Raw genomic sequence first — 20,586 nt, 5'->3', positions numbered from 1 at the left:
TGAAGGAAGTCCTGAGATTCCCATTGGAAATGCTCCCTGAGGGTATGGAGGGTTTTCCCAAAGGAAAAATCTTCTGGTGGGGAGACAGAAGGGATGCATTCCTCTGCATCTGAATCCTCATAAGCAGTAAGAGCTTGCTGATCCTCTTCCAGGTCTGAATAATCTGATTCCTCAGAATCCTGCTCTGTCAATAATTCTGGAGAAGGAAGTATTTTTCTTTTAAAAGAAGAGGCCTGACTGCCCCTGATAAGGAAAATAAGATCTTCCGCCATTTTAAGCATCTGGACCTGGGGTGGAAGGGTGAGAGAAAGATGGTGGCTAGAGGAAGATTTCCTAGGGGTGGCCTGGCTTCTAGGGCTATGAGAAGTCATCAGTCTGAGATTAATGGTAGTCGGGCGTGAAGACATCGGTTTCTGACTGGACTCGGTGTGCAAATGACATCCTTACAAGCCTGTACCTGCCTAGTGGCTCCAGAACCAACCGAGGCAACGACAGTCAAAGGCTCTGAAGACGAAGAAGATTTCTGCAGCATACCAGACACTGAAAGGGTCTCTGTAGAGGCCTGCATGGCAATCGCACTGGGCATCGGGGGCTGTGAAAGTGCCTCACTGAATTCCAGAGTACTGGTGACTTGTTTAGCGGAGGAGTTGTCGGAAGGCTTGGCCTTGTGAGGTCTCTCTCTATCCTTACGCTTTTTTGGAGGCTTTGCTGATGGTTGGTTAACTGACGCTATATGAGAAGACGGAGGACGAAAACAGCTATCAACAAAAACAGCTCTCCGACGAATACTTCTTGCATTACAAAGGGCACAGAACAGACAGCAGGCTATGTCGTGGTCTGGGCCTAAACAAGTAATGCAGTAAGAATGAAAGTCTCAGTGTGGGATTTGCTTTTCACAGGCGAGACAATTGTTAACTTTTTCAGACATCGGTTAGTGCAAGAAAAAGAGATTCCCAATGGGGTACTTAGCTTTAGACATTTTCACCTGTGTTTCGAACTCTGATAGCGACCGACCACACTTGTGAAGTGCTTCTGCTACAGGCTCCACGGCAAGAAAGACTGATGTAATGGCGTCAGCTACCTTGCTTTATAGCACTGACTACCTGACATCAGTCTACAGGCAAAAGCAGCCGACACAAAAACACTGACTCTGGTATTCGGGCCGGTCGAGGGCTACCACAGCAGGGATAACCCACAGGTGAAGACTGTAACAGTGAAACACGAATAACATCTGCTGACAGTTTAGGCTTCTACTGCGGGATGTCTGAGAAAGGTGACTCAGAGACCATTCTACTTTGCTTAAATTCCTTAACCCTTTTTTTCCCCAAGGTAGATCTTTAGAGAAGTTAAGTGCTTCTTATTGTATTAGGGACAAAATACTTAGAGCACTCCCTAAAATTATATTCTGGGCCTAGGCAGAATAAGTACTTAGTATGATTCCCCTTAACAGGGGAATCTGATGGCTGTAGTCACACTTCCACTCCTAGCGGACATGAAATTATAAAGTTTTAGTCAAAATAGAAGTGAAACAGGAAGGGTCCCCAAGAAGGATACTTATCTGCCCACAACAAATGGAAAGTGGCACAGCTCATACGTCTGCAAGACAAGGGTAAGAGATGTAGTCCTTCATGGACTGGCAGTAAGAAAGTTGAGGAACTTTGCATCCAAAAGTCCCTCATGCACCTGCACATAGTCTTGTGCTTAGGTCATACAAAAGAGGTGCAAGATGAAGGCACCCAGGCTTTGTTTACTGGCCAGGCATACAGTTCCTTGGCAGGATATGTTCCATTAGTAAGCAATACTGCAACAGTGGTCAAATGGAAAACATCTACAGGTTGTTTGAAAAGAACAGAGCTGGTGAAATGGGGACAGGCAATACACCTATGATAGCAGAAAAGTGTTGACGCAGACTTTTTTTTTTTTTAATAGTAAGGCTGTAAATGAGTTGGCAAGAGGGGTTGAAAAGGCAGGCTTCACTGATCATCTAGTAAGAGAAGGTACAGGAACTAAACAGAAGGCACAGAATGGCTACTGGACATCAGCTTGACATTTTTTCAGTAAATGGACAACTCAATGCTATCAAGAAAGATGAAGGAACTCAATCAGGACTGGGTAAAGACCCAAAAACAAGGAATGGGCATCAAGGGCCCCCTATCACATTACAGCCAAGAAACACTAATCAGCCTATGAGGTGGGAAGTGGCAACCAAACTACTATTTCTCACAAAAGGAAATTCCAGGGAAGTTCTCTCTCCACTTGGATTTATGCACATTAAAGAATGATACAATGACAGCCTTTCAATAAGTCAGAATTCAGCTGTTCTCAGAGCAGTTTACAGCAGAATGCTTATCTGTGTACTTCAGCAAGAGACACTAGATTACACTGAATATCTTTAAATATAGTCTGTCAAGCTGGTTTGAAGCATTATATTTAGAGATTGAGGAATGGTGAGGCAAAGCCCCAATGTCAGGGGGTACAGGGTAGGTTTGCTACCTGCAAGTAGTACTTTTATCTCACTACCAATCATACTTTTATGCATTTTTGAGTGACTGGCCATGAGGTATTCAAGCAGGATGGAACTCGCGTTTCTCCCAATGAAATGTACGATGATCCCTCACTAAGATGAGCAAATGATCAAATGGATGACAATGATGTGGAGGCCTCAGCCTCAACAGTAGCAAGTTTTTATAATGGTCAGGCCTGCTAGGCCTTAGACTTGAGCTCCAGGTTGCTTACCTTATGTTGTCCATGCTCCTATGCTCCTGCTCTGAATCTCCAGAAAATCCTACCCATCTTAATCTTGCAGTGGGCAGTCATATAAAACAGGTGTGGGCAACGAGTCCCTTAGGCTTCTCTCTCATGTGATAGAAGGTTACAGCAAAAGTTGTTCAGTCTAGTCCAAGGCGATAAAGATGGTCTCTGTGGCATTCGTAGACAATGATCTGACTGTCACGGTAACATTTTTAGTCCCAATGATTTTTAAGCTTTATACAAAAGAACTTCCCAAATAAAAAGTTTTGTCTTACCATAAAGTTCCATCTGTGTTGTTCATCTTCTTTCATTCATCACTGATGAGTTAGGTTCCGAGTCCTTGGAACCGAGTCGGCCTATTACCAAGCTCGCACCAGCCAAAAAAACTCTTGAGCTAAGTTCCTACCCAGAATGCCCTTCTTCCTGTTACCTCAGCTCGAGTTTGCTAAGAAAGGAAGTAAAGCCAAGGCCACTTCTACGTAAGTACCCAAGTGCACCATTTAGACTCAAGGCACCCCCCCAGGAGCCTTTGGAGGGGGAAGGAGGGTGGGAAGTGATGAATGAAAGAAGATGAACAACATAGATGGAACGTTATGGTAAGACATAACTTCTTTATCTGATATTGTTAATCTTCTTTCCATTCATCACTGATGGGACAGAATCCCAAGCTACCTTGAGGTCCATGGGTGGCCCTTATGGAAGAAATTTCCTGAGTACCACTGAGCCGAAGGCAGCTCTCCCTTTGGAGACCAGGTCCAATTTGTAATGATTGATAAAGGTATGAGGTTTAGCTCAAGTAGCTGCTGCACAGATGTCATCCATGGATGCCCTGGAATGGAATGCTATAGAAGCTGCCATAGATCTAGTGGAGTGGGCTTTAACTTTTGGCATGGATTCATTATGGTGGGAATAGATGACATGAATGCAATTCGTTAGACATCTTGATAATGTAACCTTGGAAACGGCTTCTACCATTTTGGGTCCCAAAAAGGAGATGAAAAGTTTTTCAGATTTACGGATAAGTTTGGTCCTGTCTAGGTAAAATCTTAATTGTCTATGTACATCTAAAGTGTGTGAAGACAATACTCTCTATTGGCAAAATCTGGAAAAAAACACTGGTAGATCAATGGACTAGTTTATAGAGAATTCAGAAACAACTTTGGGAAGAAAGGATGGGTTCGTCCAAAGTGACACACTGTCATTATGAAAAAACAGACAGGGTCTCTTGATACACAATGCCTGCAGCTCCAAAACTCTTCTGGCAGAGGTAATAGCTACCAGAAATAAAGATTTCCAAGACAAAAACTTTAAGTCACACTTAGCTGCAGGCTCAAACGGCTTTTGAGTCAAAGACTGGAGGACTAACGTGAGGTTCCATGGTTCTATGGGCTGTCTGATAGGAGGCCTGAGATGAGAGGTCCCTTTGAGGAAAGCCTTGCAGAGGCATAAAGAGATAAGAGGGGTGCCATCTATACCATTGAGAAAGTTGGAAATTGCTGCTAGATGTACTCGTACTGTAGAGGCAGAGGCTCCGTTATCAAAAAAAACTTAGCCAAGTATTGAAGCACTGTAGTAACTGGAGCCGAATAAGGGTCTAGCATGGTATCCTTGGACTAAATAGAACACCTTTTCCATTTATCCTGAAGTCTTCTGATGGCTGGTTTGTGACAGGCCAGAATGATGGCTCGAACAGGTGAGGAGATAGCCTGTCTGGCGAATAGCGGAAGTGGAGAAACCAAGCTGTCTGCTTGAGAGTGGTCAGGTTCGGATGACTCAACCCTTGGGGGTGAGTGATCAGATCTGGTAAAGGGTCCAGAATCCATGGCGAGTATACTAGGTGAGGCTGAAGAAAGGGGAACCAAACTTGTTGAGGCCAGAATAGGGCTATGAGGATCACCTTGCATCTCAACCAAAGAGCTTTATTTAGGAATTGTGGGATCAGAGGAATGGGAAAATAGGCGTAGAGAAGTCCCATGGGCCAATCGTGGATCAGAGCGTCCCTCGGTGACTCCCCCTCTAGGGGAAGTAGCTAATGCACTTGGTGTTTGATGGGGAGGCGAAAAGATCACAGCAAGGCTGGCCCCAGTGGCTGAAGATTACAGACGCCACCGTGGGGTTGAGGGACCACTCGTGGGGCATGAGAATGCATCTGCTCAGTTTGTTCGCAATCATGTTGGAGCTTCCAGGGATATGCATTACTATCAGAAAGCGGTTGGAAGCTATTGCCCACTACCAAATTCTCATGGCTTTGTATAACTTGAGCACTAATCCAGGCCATCTATTTTGGAGAAGGTTCCCCTGCACCCTAGTGGCAAGAGTGTGCAGTTAGAACTTGTCTGATTGAAGAGTGCTAGAACAGACCTCAGTTTTGAGCTTTTTTACTGGTTAATTGGGTAATTTGTTTAAATCAGTTTGTTTTCTATTGTTATATAAAAGATGCACTTTATTCATCTGCTTTTACAGTATTTGTGTTTCTTCCTACTTTATTTTGCTTTTGCTGCTTGTTCTTAAAAGTACTTAATTGCACTTATTCTGCTTCATTTATTACTGCTTGTTAGTAGCCTAATTAAATTGCAACTGTTATTCTAAGCCTTTGGTTGAAGCACTTGGGCTTCAGACCAGTTGGTTTACATTAAGAAGGTTTGTGGTCTGCACTGTTGTGGCAGGACAGGTTGCTTACATCCTTCTAAGTTGGGAGTTCTGATTAAAGGCTTAGTGTCTGTTATTCTAAAAGTGTTATTAGTTCTGGTTTAAGCACTTGGGCTTTGGGCCAGTTATTTTACATTAAGAAGGTGTGGTCTGCACTCTTGTGGGAGGAGAGGGTAGATTCTGCCCTTCTGAGCTGGGAGTTTCTGATTAAAGCCTTATTGTGCCTGCTTATTTGAACTGCTTCTTTCTGAAATTGGTATGCCTTGTTTGCTGTAGCATAGACTAAATTCAGACCTGCTGAATCTAGCTTTGTTTGTACAACTTGAGCACTAATCCAGACCATTTTTTTTGGAAAAGGTTCCCCTGCACCCTAGTGGCAGGAGTGTGCAGTTAGAACTTGTCTGATCGAAGACTGCTGGAACGGGGCTCAGTTTTTAGCTTTTTATTGGTTAATTGGTTTAAATCAGTTTGCTCATTTGCTACTGTTATATTAAAAAATATATATACACTTTATGCATCTGATCTTCAAATTTTCCCTTAGAATGAGCTACTTAGTTTTAGCACTAAAATCTGTTTCTTTGAGCTCAGCACTTGTTCAGAACTCATTGTAAGCACTAAAGCTAAAAATTACTACAGCACTCAACTTTCCTCACTTGTCTAGAGGAAAACAAGTATTTAGTACTTAATAAATAAGCACCTATCCAGGCATGTCTAAGGGTCAGCTCCTGGTGTTTTCTCCTGTCTACCTGATGAATCTGGGCATCTTGGGGCAATGCAGCAATTGCCTCATGTACACAGACAACCCTCTCCTCCTACCACCCAACACTACAACCTGTGAGAGATGCACTTAAATAGCCAAACTGGAAGCAAAGCTTTCTTCACCCAAGACTGGGCTAGACAGTCAAAAGGAGAAAGTAAACACATGCACCACAGCACACTCATCACATAGTCCCTCAAAACCTACACCACCAAAACACACGCACAGAAACACGTAACACACACCTACATTCACGGAGTCTCTCAATAAAAATCTGCTCAAGCAACAGAGACCGCCAAAGCAGAAACACAAGCAACCTCCACCCCACAACACACCACCAATGACACACAGCCCACAAACTCAGTGTGCCCCACAACCACAGCCCATAAGGCTTTGTGCCCACTGAATGGTGCACAGCAACGGTTATCCCACTCCACAAACGAGAAGCCACCACAGACTCTGGGAACTACCACCCCATTAGCCTAACGAGCCTGGTCTGCAAGGCCATGGAACGTATCATCATGGACTTTATACACACAGACATTGGTAATCTCCAAACTCTGGACTCCACCCAGTTCGGGTTTGTAAAAGGCAGATCATGTCTCTTAAACCTGATAGACTTCTTTGAAGCAGTCACCAAAGCAGTAGACGAGGGTAAGGTGGTTCACACAGCCTATCTAGATCTTGCCAAGGCTTTTGATACCATCCCCCACTCTGGAATGATAGATAAACTCACTAAACTAGGTATAAATCCCTATGTCACAAGATGGGTTGCCAACTGACTCACTGGCAGAACCCACACTGTGAAAGCAGCAGACTCCAAATCCGACTTCAAACCAGTGACAAGTGGAGTACCACAGGGTTCAGTCCTGGGTCCTCTCCTGTTTGGCATCTACTTTTCTGAAGTACAAGCTAACACAGAAGGTCTTTGGCTAAAGAAGTTCACAGATGACTGCAAACTAGGAGCCATAATCGAAACTCCTAACCATGTGGACATCCTACAAAAGGGGCTCATGGAGAACATGCCTGATGTCAAAGCCATGGCCTCAAGCTCAATACCAAAAAGTGCATTGTCATCCCCTTTGGTAAAAACTCTGTACCCATGAGGTACGACATAGGTGGTACTCTACTTAACACCAAAAGTATGATAAGAGACCGTGTGACACAGGTGGACAGTAGTCTCTCCTTTGATAATCACCGCCACAGTAGTCAGAAAATCCTCCTACGTGGCACACCTCATCACAAAAGGTTTCTCATCCAGGAAAAGAGAGAGGTCATTGTTCCCCTCTACTCGTCACTCATTAGACCCATTATAGAGTACAACGCCCCTTTTGGTATGTACCTCACAAGACATCTACAACAACTGGAAAGGCCGCAGACATACCTCAGAAAGAGGATTACCGGCCTCAAACAGATGCCCTATGCAGACAGTCTCAAAAAACTCCAGCTTTACTCTGTCACATATCACCTACTCAGAGGCGATCTCTGCCTATCATACAAAGCTATGTCAAACTCAGAGCTGTTGGACACGCTCCACTTAAAGAAATCCCAATCCCTCCGAGCTACACGCTCCTAGGGACCTAAACCTGGTCACTACAATAAACAGAAAGTACAGTTGTGTACACCTACCATAAATGTAGATGTTAGAGTGTCTTCACTGTTGCAGTCATGACTGTAGGGTTCTCCCCTGGCGGCAGGCAGCCCTCGGTCGGCCAGAATCCCAAAGTCTGGGTCCGGTGTCGACTGTTCATCCATGCTCCCTGACGTCAGAGCGCCAGGAGTACAAAGCTGACAGCCGACGCCATCTTCTCCAGTTTTTCTTGCTCCAGATGTCAGGAGTCCCAAAATGAAAAAGGTCCCATAACCTTTGCAAATACACCCCAAAAGAATGGTGAAAAAAGGAACTACACAAAAGTAAAAATAAGAGGGGACAGGAGGGAGGGAAACCCAGACTGCAACAGTGAAGACACTCGAACATCTACATTTATGGTAGGTGTACACAACTGTACTATGTTCATCGTGTTTCACTGTTGCAGTCATGACTGTAGGGTAGAATCCCAAAGCTGAAAGAAAGGGAGGTGGTCATAAAGAAGAAGGGGCGGCTAAAAAGCCCTGCAAGACTGCGGAGGCAAAGCCTGCCCTAGACTTAGAGTAGAGAGGAAGATTTTAGTGCTTAGAAAAGTATGCACTAAACTCCAAGTTGCAGCTTCCAAAATGTCTTTGGTAGGAATTCCCCTGAGGAAGGCCGCAGAAGTGGCAGCAGCTCTGGTGGAATGAGTCCGTATACTCCCTGGGATTTGCTTTCCATGGTGTGAATAACAAAATCTGATTCCATGAGCAATCCATTTAGAAATGGTCTGTTTTGAAATGGCTTTACCTTGGGAACTTGAAGCATAAGAAAAACAATTGTTCTGATTTTCTGATGTCCTTGGTTCTGTCCAGGTAAAAACATAGTTGTCTGTGTACATCCAAGGAATGTAAGATCCTTTCCCCTTTATTTTGAGGAGTGGGGAAAAGGGTTGGCAAGTGGATAGTTTGATTTAATGCCACTTTGGAAACCACCTTAGGCTTGAAGGTAGGATTAGTCCTCAAAGATGCCCTGTCTTGATGAAAAATAATATAAGGTTCCACAGCCATAAGAGCTTGCAACTCTGAAACTCTCCTGGCAGAGGTTAGGGCCAACAAGATAGCTGTCTTCCAAGATAAAAACTTGATGTCAGAAGAGGCAGCGGGCTCAAAAGGAGGCAAGGTTAGTTTTTCCAAAACATAGTTGACATCCCAAGCAGGAATGGGAGGAGATCTAGGAGGTCTTAAGTTCTTAGCTCCTCTGAGAAACTATCTCATGAGCTGGTGGGAAAAGATGAGAGGGTCTGTGTATTATAATGAGCAGAAATAGCAGAGGCATGTATCTTAATGGAAGAGAAAGAGACCCTTATGTAAGAGATCTGTCAAGTAAAGTAAAATTAAGGTAATGTTAGGAAGAGGAGGATCAGAATCCTGAGCCTGCATCCAGGAACAAAATCTTTTCCATTTTCCTGCATAAGATTTTCTAGTGCTAGGACGTCTGGCTTCTAAGATGACATCCATAACCTGCTTGGGTAGGAAAGAAGAAATCAAAGGCCCTGGATTAACCAGGCCGCCAGGCTGTGAGTTCTAACATGAGAGTGTAGAACCTGACCCTGATGTTGGGACAGAAGGTTCGGAGACTGAGGTAAAACCCAAGGGGGCTCCAGACATAGGTTTTTTAGAGTTGGATACCAAAACTGCCGAGGCCAATTTGGAGCCAGCAAGATCATCTTGGGCTTGTCCTGTTTTATCTTCAGTAAGACCAGTGGAAGAGGCGGAAAGGCATATCCCGAAAGGTTCCTCCAACTGAATGACAGGGCATCCACTTTCCAAGCTTGTCTGTGGAAAGTCCTGGTGCAAAAATTCTGTAGTTGATGATTGCGATGGGATGCAAAGAGGTCTATGTGAGGACATCCTCAGACTGCTGTTATCATCCTGAATATTTTGGTGTCCAGCATCCACTCGTGTGGATCCGAAAGGTTTCTGCTCAGACTGTCTGCCAGGAAGTTTTGTTTTCCTGGTAGAAACTGAGCTTGAAGATCCAGATTGCAAGCTAGAGCTGTGTTCCATAGATCCATGGCTAGTCTGCAAAGGGGGTAGGAATGGGATCCCCCTTGCTTGTTTATGTACCACATAACTGTGCTGTTGTCTGTCTGTATTAGTAGTTGTCCTGGTTGTAAAAGATTCCTGAAGGCCAATAGAGCTTTCTGAATGGCTAACATTTCCTTTAAATTGATATGCAGGTGCTTCTGATCCTTTGTCCAAAGGCCCTGCAGACAGTTGCCCTGAAAATGGGCTCCCCAAGCATAATCCGAGGCATCCGTGGTTAGAATCTGAGTGGCAGGAGGCAGACGGAAGGGTTTCCCTTTGTTTAGAGCACATGCCTTGGACCACCAAAGAAATTCCTTTTGAAGGCAAGGAAGGACGGAGATCAGTATGTCTAAACTGTGGCAATGTTGAGACCATACACTTTTTAGGTACCACTGTATTTTCCTCATGTGTAGTCTTGCATATGGAACGAGAAGGATGCAAGAGGTCATGTAACCCAAAGCCTGCAGGAATTTCCTTGCAGATAGTGGAGTTAAAGTTGCCAAGGTTTTGAAAGTTGAAGCCAGCTGTAATTGTTTTTTGGATGTCAGAAATGCCATCTGGGTTGTGGTGTTTAGAAAAGCACCCAGAAAAGTTATCTATTGTGATGGTGTCAAATTTGACTTTTTTATGTTTACAGAGTCTCCCAGGAACTTGAAGAGGTTCTGTACAAATTCTAGATGCTGGAGTAAGACATCCTTGCTGCCTGCCTGAATTAGACAATCGTCCAGATAAGGGTAAATTTGAATTCCCTTGAGTCTGCAGTAAGCTACTACTGGAGCCAGGCATTTGGTGAAGACCCTGGGCACAGCAGACAATCCAAAGGGCAGCGCAGAGAATTGAAAGTGCCTTGATCCGGCCTTGAACCTGAGGTATTTTCTGCGATCCTGCCTGATGGGAATGTGTAAATATGCCTCCTTTAAATCCAAAGTTACCATCCATGCATCTTTGGACAGCATTGGAAGTAGCTGCTGTAGAGTAAGCATCTTGAATTTTGGAATCTCTAGAAAGGTATTCAAGACCGACAGATCCAGAATGGGTCTCCATGAGTTTTGCTTTCTGGGGACTAGAAAGAGCCTTGAGTAAAAACCTTTTCCCATCTCTGAAAGTGGAACCAGTTCCATGGCATCCATAGCCAAAAGAGCTTCCACCTGGTTTAAGGCCTCCATCCATTGATGTTTTGGAAGGTCTGGCCATCCGCTTGGCTTTGGCAAGGAATGAAAATGGAATTTGTAACATCTTAAAACCACATCCAAAACCCACTTGTCTTGGGTTGAGTCCAATTTTTATAAAAAAGAGAGAGTTTTCCTCCGAGAGGGGCTTCCAGGCAAGACGTTCCTGTGGCCCAACAGAGGGAGTCATTGAGTTTGTGACCTGTCCTCTCCTCCCCTAGGGGTGGAAGCAGTCCACTGTCTTGGTCTATAAGAAGCTTGTGTTTGAGGCCTTCCTCTGGAGTGTTTATATCTACCCCCTGAGGCCTGTCTGAAGTGGGAAAGGACCAATTTTTTGAAGGCCAATTCCTACTAAATCTAGGTGGCTGTACTTGTAAGAAATCTTTAACTGTTTGCATGGATTTCACCTTATCCTCCATCTTCTTAATCACCTCTTCAGCTTTTGATCCAAACAAAACATTATGCTGAACAGGAGCATCCAATAATTTAGCCTTTATTTGTTCAGGCAACTTTTGTTCCTTTAGCCATGCATGCCTTCTAATGACTGTGCCAGAGGCAGCAGCCCTACAAGAAGCCTCCAAGGCATCAAATCCACAGTGTAAACCATGCTTCCCAACTTGTTCAGTGGCATGCAATAAGTCATGTAATTCCTTATCATCTGCACAGGCAGAAATGGAAGTAAGCTTTTGTTTTAAAACAGACAAGAGAAATTGCTGGTATTTCAGCATATGAAACTGACAGTTTAAAGCCCTAATGGACAAAGTAGCAGGAGTGAATTGAAGAAAAAACAATTTCTGCCAAGTAAAGCACCCTCAATAAAAGACACTATAAATGAAAAGAACACAATCGAGGAGTGCACCATAAGCTGAGTCGCAAAAAACACACTGCAGAGGCTCCAAATAGTCCAAAGGTTTAATGCTGTATAAACAAACAAACAAGCTCAAGGTAGTACTACCTTGAGCTTGTTTGTCTATTTGTTTATACAGCATTAAACCTTTGGACTATTTGGAGCCTCTGCAGTGTTTTTTTTGCGACTCAGCTTATGGTGCACTCCTCGATTGTGTTCTTTTCATTTAAAGTAGCAGGTGTGAACACTTTTTTGCCCCATCTATCTAAGGATCGAGAATCCTTTTCAGTAGGAATGGGATTTTTGGCAGAAGCGGCCTTAACTCCCTTAGGACCCTGAGAAATGGTTTCAGGTCAGCAGAAGGGTTCTTGTATAAAAACTGGTGGGAATCAGGAACCCTGTAATATCTAGCAGGCTTAACAGGAGCAGGAGGAAGAGAGTCAGGGGTTAAGTTAGCCTCCGAAAAGGCATCATCCACAATATCCAAAACAGGAGGAATAGCCAGTGGTCTATGTTGGGGAAGAAGAAGAAGAAAATCCCTCAGGCTTTTCTTAGATTCTGAATACTCCTGTCCTTCCCAGTGGAAATGTTCCCTCATTTCATGCAAAGTTTCCCCAAAAGAGAAATCCTCAGGGGGAGAAGCTGAAGGAATGGATTCCTCAGCATCAGAATCCTCATAAGGAGGGAAAGAATATTCCTGGTCAGAAGAAGAAACTGAGGAAACAGAAGCCTGATCAGAGGAATCATAATAAACATCCTGCCTTGGCCTTTTATCTGGAGGGGGATGCGAACCCCTAATCATAATAAGTAAATCCTCCGCCACCTTGAGTAACTGTTTCTGTGACTTGGGAGCCGGCTCAGAAGAGGCCTGTGTTGCAGTCTGATTTAGAAGGAGTCTTTGCCTTTGTCTTTGGCTTTGCCTTTATTAGAAGCTGAGCAGGCCTAAAAACCCCTTCAGAAGCCGGTACCTGCACAGCGGCTCCGGACCCATCCGAAGGAGCATTGTCCGAAGGTACTGCAATAGAAATATTTAAAGGCCTGGTTGGCTCCTCATGAGAGTCCGTTTCGGACATCGGTTCTGAAATGGCCGACGACAGGGGCTGCAAAAGCACCTCACTGACAACGGCCGAACCTGAAGCTGGCTCCGCTTGTGCGCTATCATCAGATTTGGACCTAGGAGGCCTGTTTTTATCCTTGCGATGTCTGTGAACTCCGGTAGCCGGAGCCGTATCCGACATTTTGTAGTTAAAGCGCCTACCTAAGTAATGAAAAGCAAAATCGTACCTTCGCTTAATTGTACGTTGATTGAATCTAGCACAAAACCGACAACTAGCTACGTCGTGGTCAGGGCCTAAGCAAGGAATACAGTAAGAATGAAAATCCTTATAAGGTATTTGCTTCCCACATGAAATACAATTAACTTTTTCTGACATCGGAGTGGAGCAAGAAAAAAGTTTCCCCAATGGGGTACTTAGCTTTGAGTGGAGAAGAAAGTCTTCGGACTGAAGTTAATCAGAAAAAATCGTCAGGAGTCAGCCGACCGGCACTTGTGAACTATCACCGCATGGCAAGAAAGACTGGAGAAGATGGCGTCGGCTGTCAGCTTTGTACTCCTGGCGCTCTGACGTCAGGGAGCATGGATGAACAGTCGACGCCGGACCCAGACTTTGGGATTCTGGCTGACCGAGGGCTGCCTGCCGGCAGGGGAGAACCCTACAGTCATGACTGCAACAGTGAAACACGATGAACATCATGCTGGAAGGATAGATTACTGCCCCAGAGACTTCCCATACTCTGGAACAAACTACCTATCTATATCAAACAAAGCTCCTCATTAACGCTCTTCAAGAAAAATCTTGATGACTGGATGGGAAATAGGAAATTCACCCCGGGGATCACCTCTGTGGCTCTGACTGACAGAAGCACAGGAAAATCATTTTCATTGGTGGCAAAAGCCAGGGTATCTTTTTGGCTAGGCTTATATAGGCCCTAGGGCCAATAGCCTAGTACCTTCCTATGAACCTATGTTGATGTACCAGACCACTGACATACTGTCTGATTGAATTGCAATTGTCCTTGAAGGGAGAGCAGAATGGAATGCCTGCAACACTAACAGCACGGCTCTCAGTTCTAGAACATGGATATGCAGGTGGGCCTCTGAGGTGGACCATGTGCCTTGGCCAGTCTTTCCCTGGAAATGACCCCCCCCCACCCTATCAGGGAAGCATCCGTGGTCACAATGGCTGTGGGCTGGGATGGTTGAAATGGGCGGCTCCAAAGATCTACGTCTGGCCTCAACCACCAAAGCAGGTCCTGCTTGCAGGAGTCAGTTATTTGAATCTTGTTATCCAGGGGATGACAGTTTGGGAACTATTCACACAGAAGGAGCCATTGCAGAATTCACATATGTAACTTTGCTAGAGGCAGTACTGGAAATGATGCAGTCATAGAACCTAAGGCTTGGAGAACTTCTCTTGCAGAGGCTGATGTTTGCGAAAGAATCAGTCGGATTTGAAGCCTCAATCGACGGAGTCTGTGAAGAGGGAGTGATATCAGACAGTACTGAACACTGCTCCAATGAACTCTGTTGTGTTGAGAGAAGATTTGATTTCTCCCAATGTATCGTTATTCCCAACAATTTTGCCAGAGAGAGAGAGGGCATGTTGTAGCGCAGTTACCAGAAGATGCTTGGTGGGGGCTGTAAGGAGCCAGTCTAGATATGGAAACACCCGGAATCCTTTTAGTCTCAAGGGAGCTGTTAACCACTTCCATGCATTTCATGAACACTCTGGGGGTTGTAGAGAGACCAAATGGCAGGGCACGGAATTGGTAATGAATGGCTCCTAGCCAGAAGCGAAGCAGACTCCTGGAGCGTTTGCCCATCCTGATGTGATAGTACGCATCCTGGAGGTCTATAGAGCACATCCAATCACCTTCTCTTAAAAAGGGACGGATGGACTAAACCGTGACCATCCTGAATGTGGTGTGGGTGACAGATTTGTTTAAGTTGCAGAGATCCAAAATGGGTCTTTAGTCCCCTGTCTTTTTTGGCACCAAAAAGAATCTCAAGTAAAGTCCGGATCCGCTGGTCTGGTGGGACAGGTTGGATGACTTTTTTGAGACAGCTTTATAATCTCTGAAGCTGCTTCTTCCCTTTGACTGGGTGGAACATCGGCAAGTTTTCTTGGAAATTTTAGCTGATAAGAAAGAGGAATGGTGTAACTTCTGGTGATAATACTCTGCAACCAACGATTGGTGGTGATAAGAGTGCCAGGCAGCTTGGTGCAGAGAGAAATGACCCCCGACTGCTTCCAGAGGTAAGCAGTCGGGCCGCTGCTCAGGTGCATTGAGAAGGCTGTCCAGAGGAGTCGTCCCTGGAGCCTTGGTTGAGAGGACCCCCCTCTGCCTCTATAGGGGTGTCTTCCAGAATTTTTACTTCCTCTGCCTCTGGGAGTATCACCACATCTGGCACAGAAAGGACCCTGAAATTTCTTATGCCACAATTTCCCACTCCTCTGATTCCTGGAGAAGGTACGCTGAGGGTTAGAAAACTGTACACCTACGGCAGACAGGGGTTTGGGGTTTTCAGTCTTGCTCGCAGCTCGCCAACGTGTTCTTCACTTTGGAGCCAAAAAGGGATGAAGCTTTGATGGGAGAATTCAGAAAGTAAGACTTAAAGGGGTCCGCAAGGTCACAGATGTGCATCCAGGCATTACACCTTATAACAATGCCTGAACCCACAGCTCTAGCTGCCCCTTCGGTCACGTGTGAGAGCAACCTCATAGACGAATTGGATATCGATTCCAGGGTTGCTAGCTGCGAGGCCACTTTGTCCCTGACCTTGTCAGACAACAGTCCTGCGAGCGTCCCAGACAGCTTGGAGATCAGGTCCCTCTGGAGCCTCGTAAAATGTGCCAAATAATTCAGGGAGCAAACAGCAAAGGTCCCTGATGCAAAAACACGCTTCCCAAGTCTGTCTACCGACCCAGGACTTCCTGTTGGGCGGGTGGACAGCGGGACTTTCCTCAGCCAAGTACTATTTCGTGGCCACCGCCACCATCATAGCATAAACTGGTAACCCTTTGGACCAGTGCAGATTCTCCACAGGAGGGGAAATAATTTTATCAGGTCTCCAGGGGATCACCTCAATGGAATCATGATTATTCCACACCCACTGCACGAGTTGAACGAGCTTGTCGGCAGGTGAGGTCACCCAAGAGGTAGAAGGCCGGGCATGAAAAGCCTGTAGGAACACAGACTCCTCAGACGAAGGGTTGGATGGCGTCCAGTCATCTCTCTGCTTTAACATCTCCAAGATGTCTCTGAAGGAGACATCAGGAGGTGAACGTGGGGACCCTTCACCATCATAGTAATCCGTGTCTTCCATTAAGGACTCCTCAGGTGAGTCCACGTGCTTTCTCTTGCACATCATCTTTCGAGGAGGCTTCTCAGAGGGGGTCTCTGAGGAGGACTCGGAAGAGTGGGGAGCCTGAATAGGAGTGTCCTGCGGCTTTTCTGCCCAGTGTTCCGGGGAGGTGGTCTGTGACAGCTGTAGCTCAGGGAGTGAAAACTGGGGTTCTGACATCAAAGGAGTGCTCCCAGAAGCAAGAGCCTTCTCCATCGTGGGAAAGGCAGGCCCACCCAAAGAGGGATGGGAGCCCAGAACCGAGAAAGACAACCTTGGGACCAGGGTCGCACCTCACGATGGACCTGCCCTATGGGAGGAGCCTCAAGCAGGATCTAAATGGACGCAGCCATCGTTGCCGAGGAGGGAACAGAGGAGAAAGTCGGCACCATACCTCGGGCCAACGCACCTGTCCCCCAATCCCCAGACTGAGGATGGATTGGTGGGAACCTAAGACCAAAGGGACAAACTCGGAGCCAGAGTGAGATGCACCATAGGTGCCGAGGTGATGGGTTCCAAGAGGGATGTCGGAGTAGAAGGCTTTGGAACGGAGATGGTCGAAGGAGGAGTGTAAGATGGTGTCCGTGGATCAGCAACCCAAGTCCAGCAGGTGGATGGGTTTTAGAAAGTGAGGGAATCCCCCTGGCTACCAACAGCTGGTCCACAAGATACACCACATCATGTTCCAAAAGGCTCCTGGTGGATCTAGTGGATACTCCATTTGTTGAGTCAGGACGCTCGAGAAATGGGCTCTATGCTTGGCCCAGAAATGCGTCTACAGAGGGAGAGTATCGGGTCCGTGGTGCAAGCTCTGCTGGCACCGAAGTCTCTAGTTTTAAGACTGGAAGCAAAGGGGTCAGATCCAGTGAGGCCAGTACAACGCTCGGTGCCAAAGTGGCACTCGGAGCCAAAACGGTTGGTTCCAAAATGGGAAATGAAGTAGTAGTCGAAGGTGTGCCTTGAGCCGAAGCGGCTACAGGTGCTGAAGTCAAAATAGGGTAAATAAGATCTATGACTGGTGCTGGAGGCAGGGCATGTGCAAAAACAGGCGTCAATATCGAAGGTTTTGAGATGGCTGGAGTCAAGGAAGGTGGAACCAGAGAGGCAGATTTATGCTCCGACAGTAACTTAGGGACCTTAGATTTCCCAGGTTTGTTCTGATCGCCCGATGGTGAAGAAAGAACAGAATGGGATCTCTTTTAGTCCTCAGAAGGAGGGGTTGAGACCTCCATCGCAGAAATGGCCTCTGAGAAGGGAGACTTGAGTAACCCCTTCAGAATGAGTTTATTTTGTGCTCATTAAGAGTGCATAGGCTGAAACATTGACAAATATCACATGGAGGCTGCAACGAAAGGTGGGCCACTCCCAAACAGTATACACAGCCATCATACAAATCACTGTTAGGTAACTTGCCCTTGCAAGCAGTACAATGCTTAAAGCCTGAAGTACCTTTCTTATCAGACATCTTGGTAGAAGAGGACACCACAGACAACTGTATAATCCAACAATAATGAAGTCAACTCCGTTCAAAAAAAAATCACACGAAAAAAAAAAGATTTCACTTAGATGATAGCTCAGCTGAAACGCGGCTTTACGGCTACGTGGCAAACAAGATTTGAGGTAACAGGGAGAAGGGCATTCTGGGTAAAAAGTTAGCTCAAGAGTTTTTTGGCTGGCGCGAGCTTGGTAATAGGCCGACTCTGTTCCGAGGGCTTGGAACCGAACCAATCAGTGGTGAATGGAAAGATCAACATCAGATTGCATGTTAGCAGACAATTCAAACTATTTATGCAGCAAAAAAGAATTCAGAAATAATATATGCTCTTCCTTCCAAGTGCAAAGATTCTGTGCATGGTTCAGTGGTGGTAAATTATACAAGGTTATTCTTGCTGTCCCAGTGCAAACCGAGCTAGTGCCCTACCCCTGTAAACAAACTCAAACACACAAAAATACATAAATGTCGCTATAAACATGAGAACCTTTACAGAAGTCTTGTGAGAGAGCATGAGAGGGATGTATTCCTCACTGGGGTGGAAATGCTCAAAATAAAATTACAATATCCTCAAATATACTGCAGAGTGATAGTTCAAATGATGATTCTTAAGACACTGCATATGAGAATTTTCCAAATGATGCTTGCCAGATGACAATCCAAACTGGATCTGCAGCAAGAAAGAATCCAAGACAAATGTATGCACACCTCCTCCCTAGTACAGTGATGCTGTGCATGGCTCAAAGTCCCTATAACCAAGAGAACTTTCAAAACGATCTTTTTAGATGTCACCAGAATGAAGTGTTTCCTATAATTCAGCCCACTACACAGGGTCCCTCAAAGGTGATGCACAGTAATGTTTCATATGATCTTCTTACATTACTGCTTTTTCACACATCAGAATGCATTTTACAAGAGATTATGAGGTATAATATTCTCACCTTGTAGCAGATCCAAGAGTGCTCCTCTCGAGTAGATGATAATAATGAAGGCAGGCCATAACAAATGTGATTCCTACACCTTCCTAAACAATAACATTAACCTATCAGAATGAATACAATATAAAGTCTTAAACATATATATGTACTACCATCTAAGCACTGTGAAACTGTAAAGAAAGGGCATGCAGACTCCATACAGAAGGTATCAAAGCTGGGCAAAAATCAAAGAACTGGGAGCTGTAAGGCAGCCTGTTAAATGTTGCATCACTAGGCTTCCCAAAGAAGATAAATACACAATTTTATAATATAGCAATTAACAGCAAGTATTATGATACAAAATGAAAATAATGCTAAGATAAATCTTGGCTAACAGTGATGAATACTGCACAAAGCAGCAAATGTAAGACTATTAAGACATTTAAAGTAATAAATATACAATGTTAAGCACATACTCACTATATGCAAAGATCTTCAACAAAGATTTCCCTGGAGAGTTTTATTTTATGTCTTTACTTCCTTTACTGTGAAACAGACAAGTAATCATCTTCAATTAAATTGCAGCTCTCAAACACTGTTTTTAACCTGTCGTGATTTTGCTACTGTGGAGTCAGTTATTTTAGCTTAAGGGTGCTTGAGCTCCAGGACTTGTAACCTCCTTATACATGGTTTAATATTAAAAAGGTGTCAGAGATCACCAGTTCAAATTAACAAATGATTTGTTAAGTCCTGTCTAATCTAAAGTGAGCCTACAAATGGCATCTTTTTTTTTTTTTTTACTTTGAAATGGAGACAAAAAAATAGAAAAAATATCCAAACCTCTCTTTGGAATGTATTTCACCATGTGCCTTGCTGGCATTCCTTGCATATGGTTTTATGAAACATAATTACCATCAGTAGTACATTGGGCCTGGCAATCAAACCAAGAGACCTTCGTGTAAATGTCTTAACATTTACTATAGCATATTTTTTCTTTTCTACAACTGCTCCTTTCTAAATATTTATATGTTTCTAAATTAACAGAAATATAACTGCTCTCACACTGGGAAGAAAGGTCTGTAAATGTGAAATCCATCTCATGTACCAATGCCAGTGATGGTAAGCATTCAGATAAGAAATCCACCTTATATTAAGAGGACTTCTGAAATATGGATCAGTCCCCAGAATGAGGGAAGCAAGTAGGCAAAAAGAAATGCCTTAAAACAGGATAGCCTGCTAGGCAGTCCTACCAATGAGGCACAAGTGTCAGCTGAAAACTCATTCCTGAAACAAATAGAATTGACATCATGAAGAAGCAGGCATGGCTCGTAATGACAATACATTATTCTTAGTTAAATTATGTACTTTGCTTCCCTTCTAAAGCAAAAAGACAGCTGGATAGTTTTGCAAATTGGTTGTAACAAAACAAAACAGAATCACTGGCACAAGTGAACATTAATAACATGATTCAACCATTTTCCCTAATCTAGACCTTTGGGCGAAAAGGACTTGTTTTACAGCACCTAACAATCCACAATCGGAAACATCTAAAGGATCTTTCTTTGCAAACCCCTGTATTGTGAACAACAAGACAACGACCCTGGAGCACAGGCATCTTCTGTCTCTGCTGATGGCCATCAGGAAAAGAAAAAGGCTGAATGGGACAACTAGCAGCCTTCCATTCCTAAGATTCAAATTTGAAGTGTAACTGAATTTCTAATGGAAGCAGCTCTACAGGAACTGAAAGTCTGCTGTATGCTAAGCCATGGCCACAGACAGAACAACGCACCTTCACATTGCAAATCAAGATGCATTTCTTAAAGATGTCTCAGACAGACTAAGCAATCCTAAACAATTATAGAGATTGAAGCAAGAAAACAGAGAAGTGACAGGGGGTGAAGTGGAATTGTAAACATAATAGTTTGACAGTTTTCTGACTGTC

General features: G+C 44.6%; 1 protein-coding gene across 1 annotated transcript in view; it reads right to left on the bottom strand.

The window, feature by feature from the left end:
• Positions 1-20,586, bottom strand: part of FBXO15 (F-box protein 15) — a 1,391,649-nt gene that overhangs the window by 434,508 nt on the left and 936,555 nt on the right. The window contains exon 7 of the mRNA XM_044067129.1: positions 18,669-18,751. Within this exon, the coding sequence (XP_043923064.1) occupies positions 18,669-18,751 (83 nt within the window). The remainder of the gene's footprint in view (positions 1-18,668; positions 18,752-20,586) is intronic.

Source organism: Protopterus annectens, chromosome 3.part1, assembly GCF_019279795.1.
Source record: "Protopterus annectens isolate FY-2018-M chromosome 3.part1, PAN1.0, whole genome shotgun sequence".
Classification (NCBI taxonomy): Eukaryota; Metazoa; Chordata; order Ceratodontiformes; family Protopteridae; genus Protopterus; species Protopterus annectens.
This window is presented reverse-complemented; position numbering and strand designations above follow the sequence as displayed.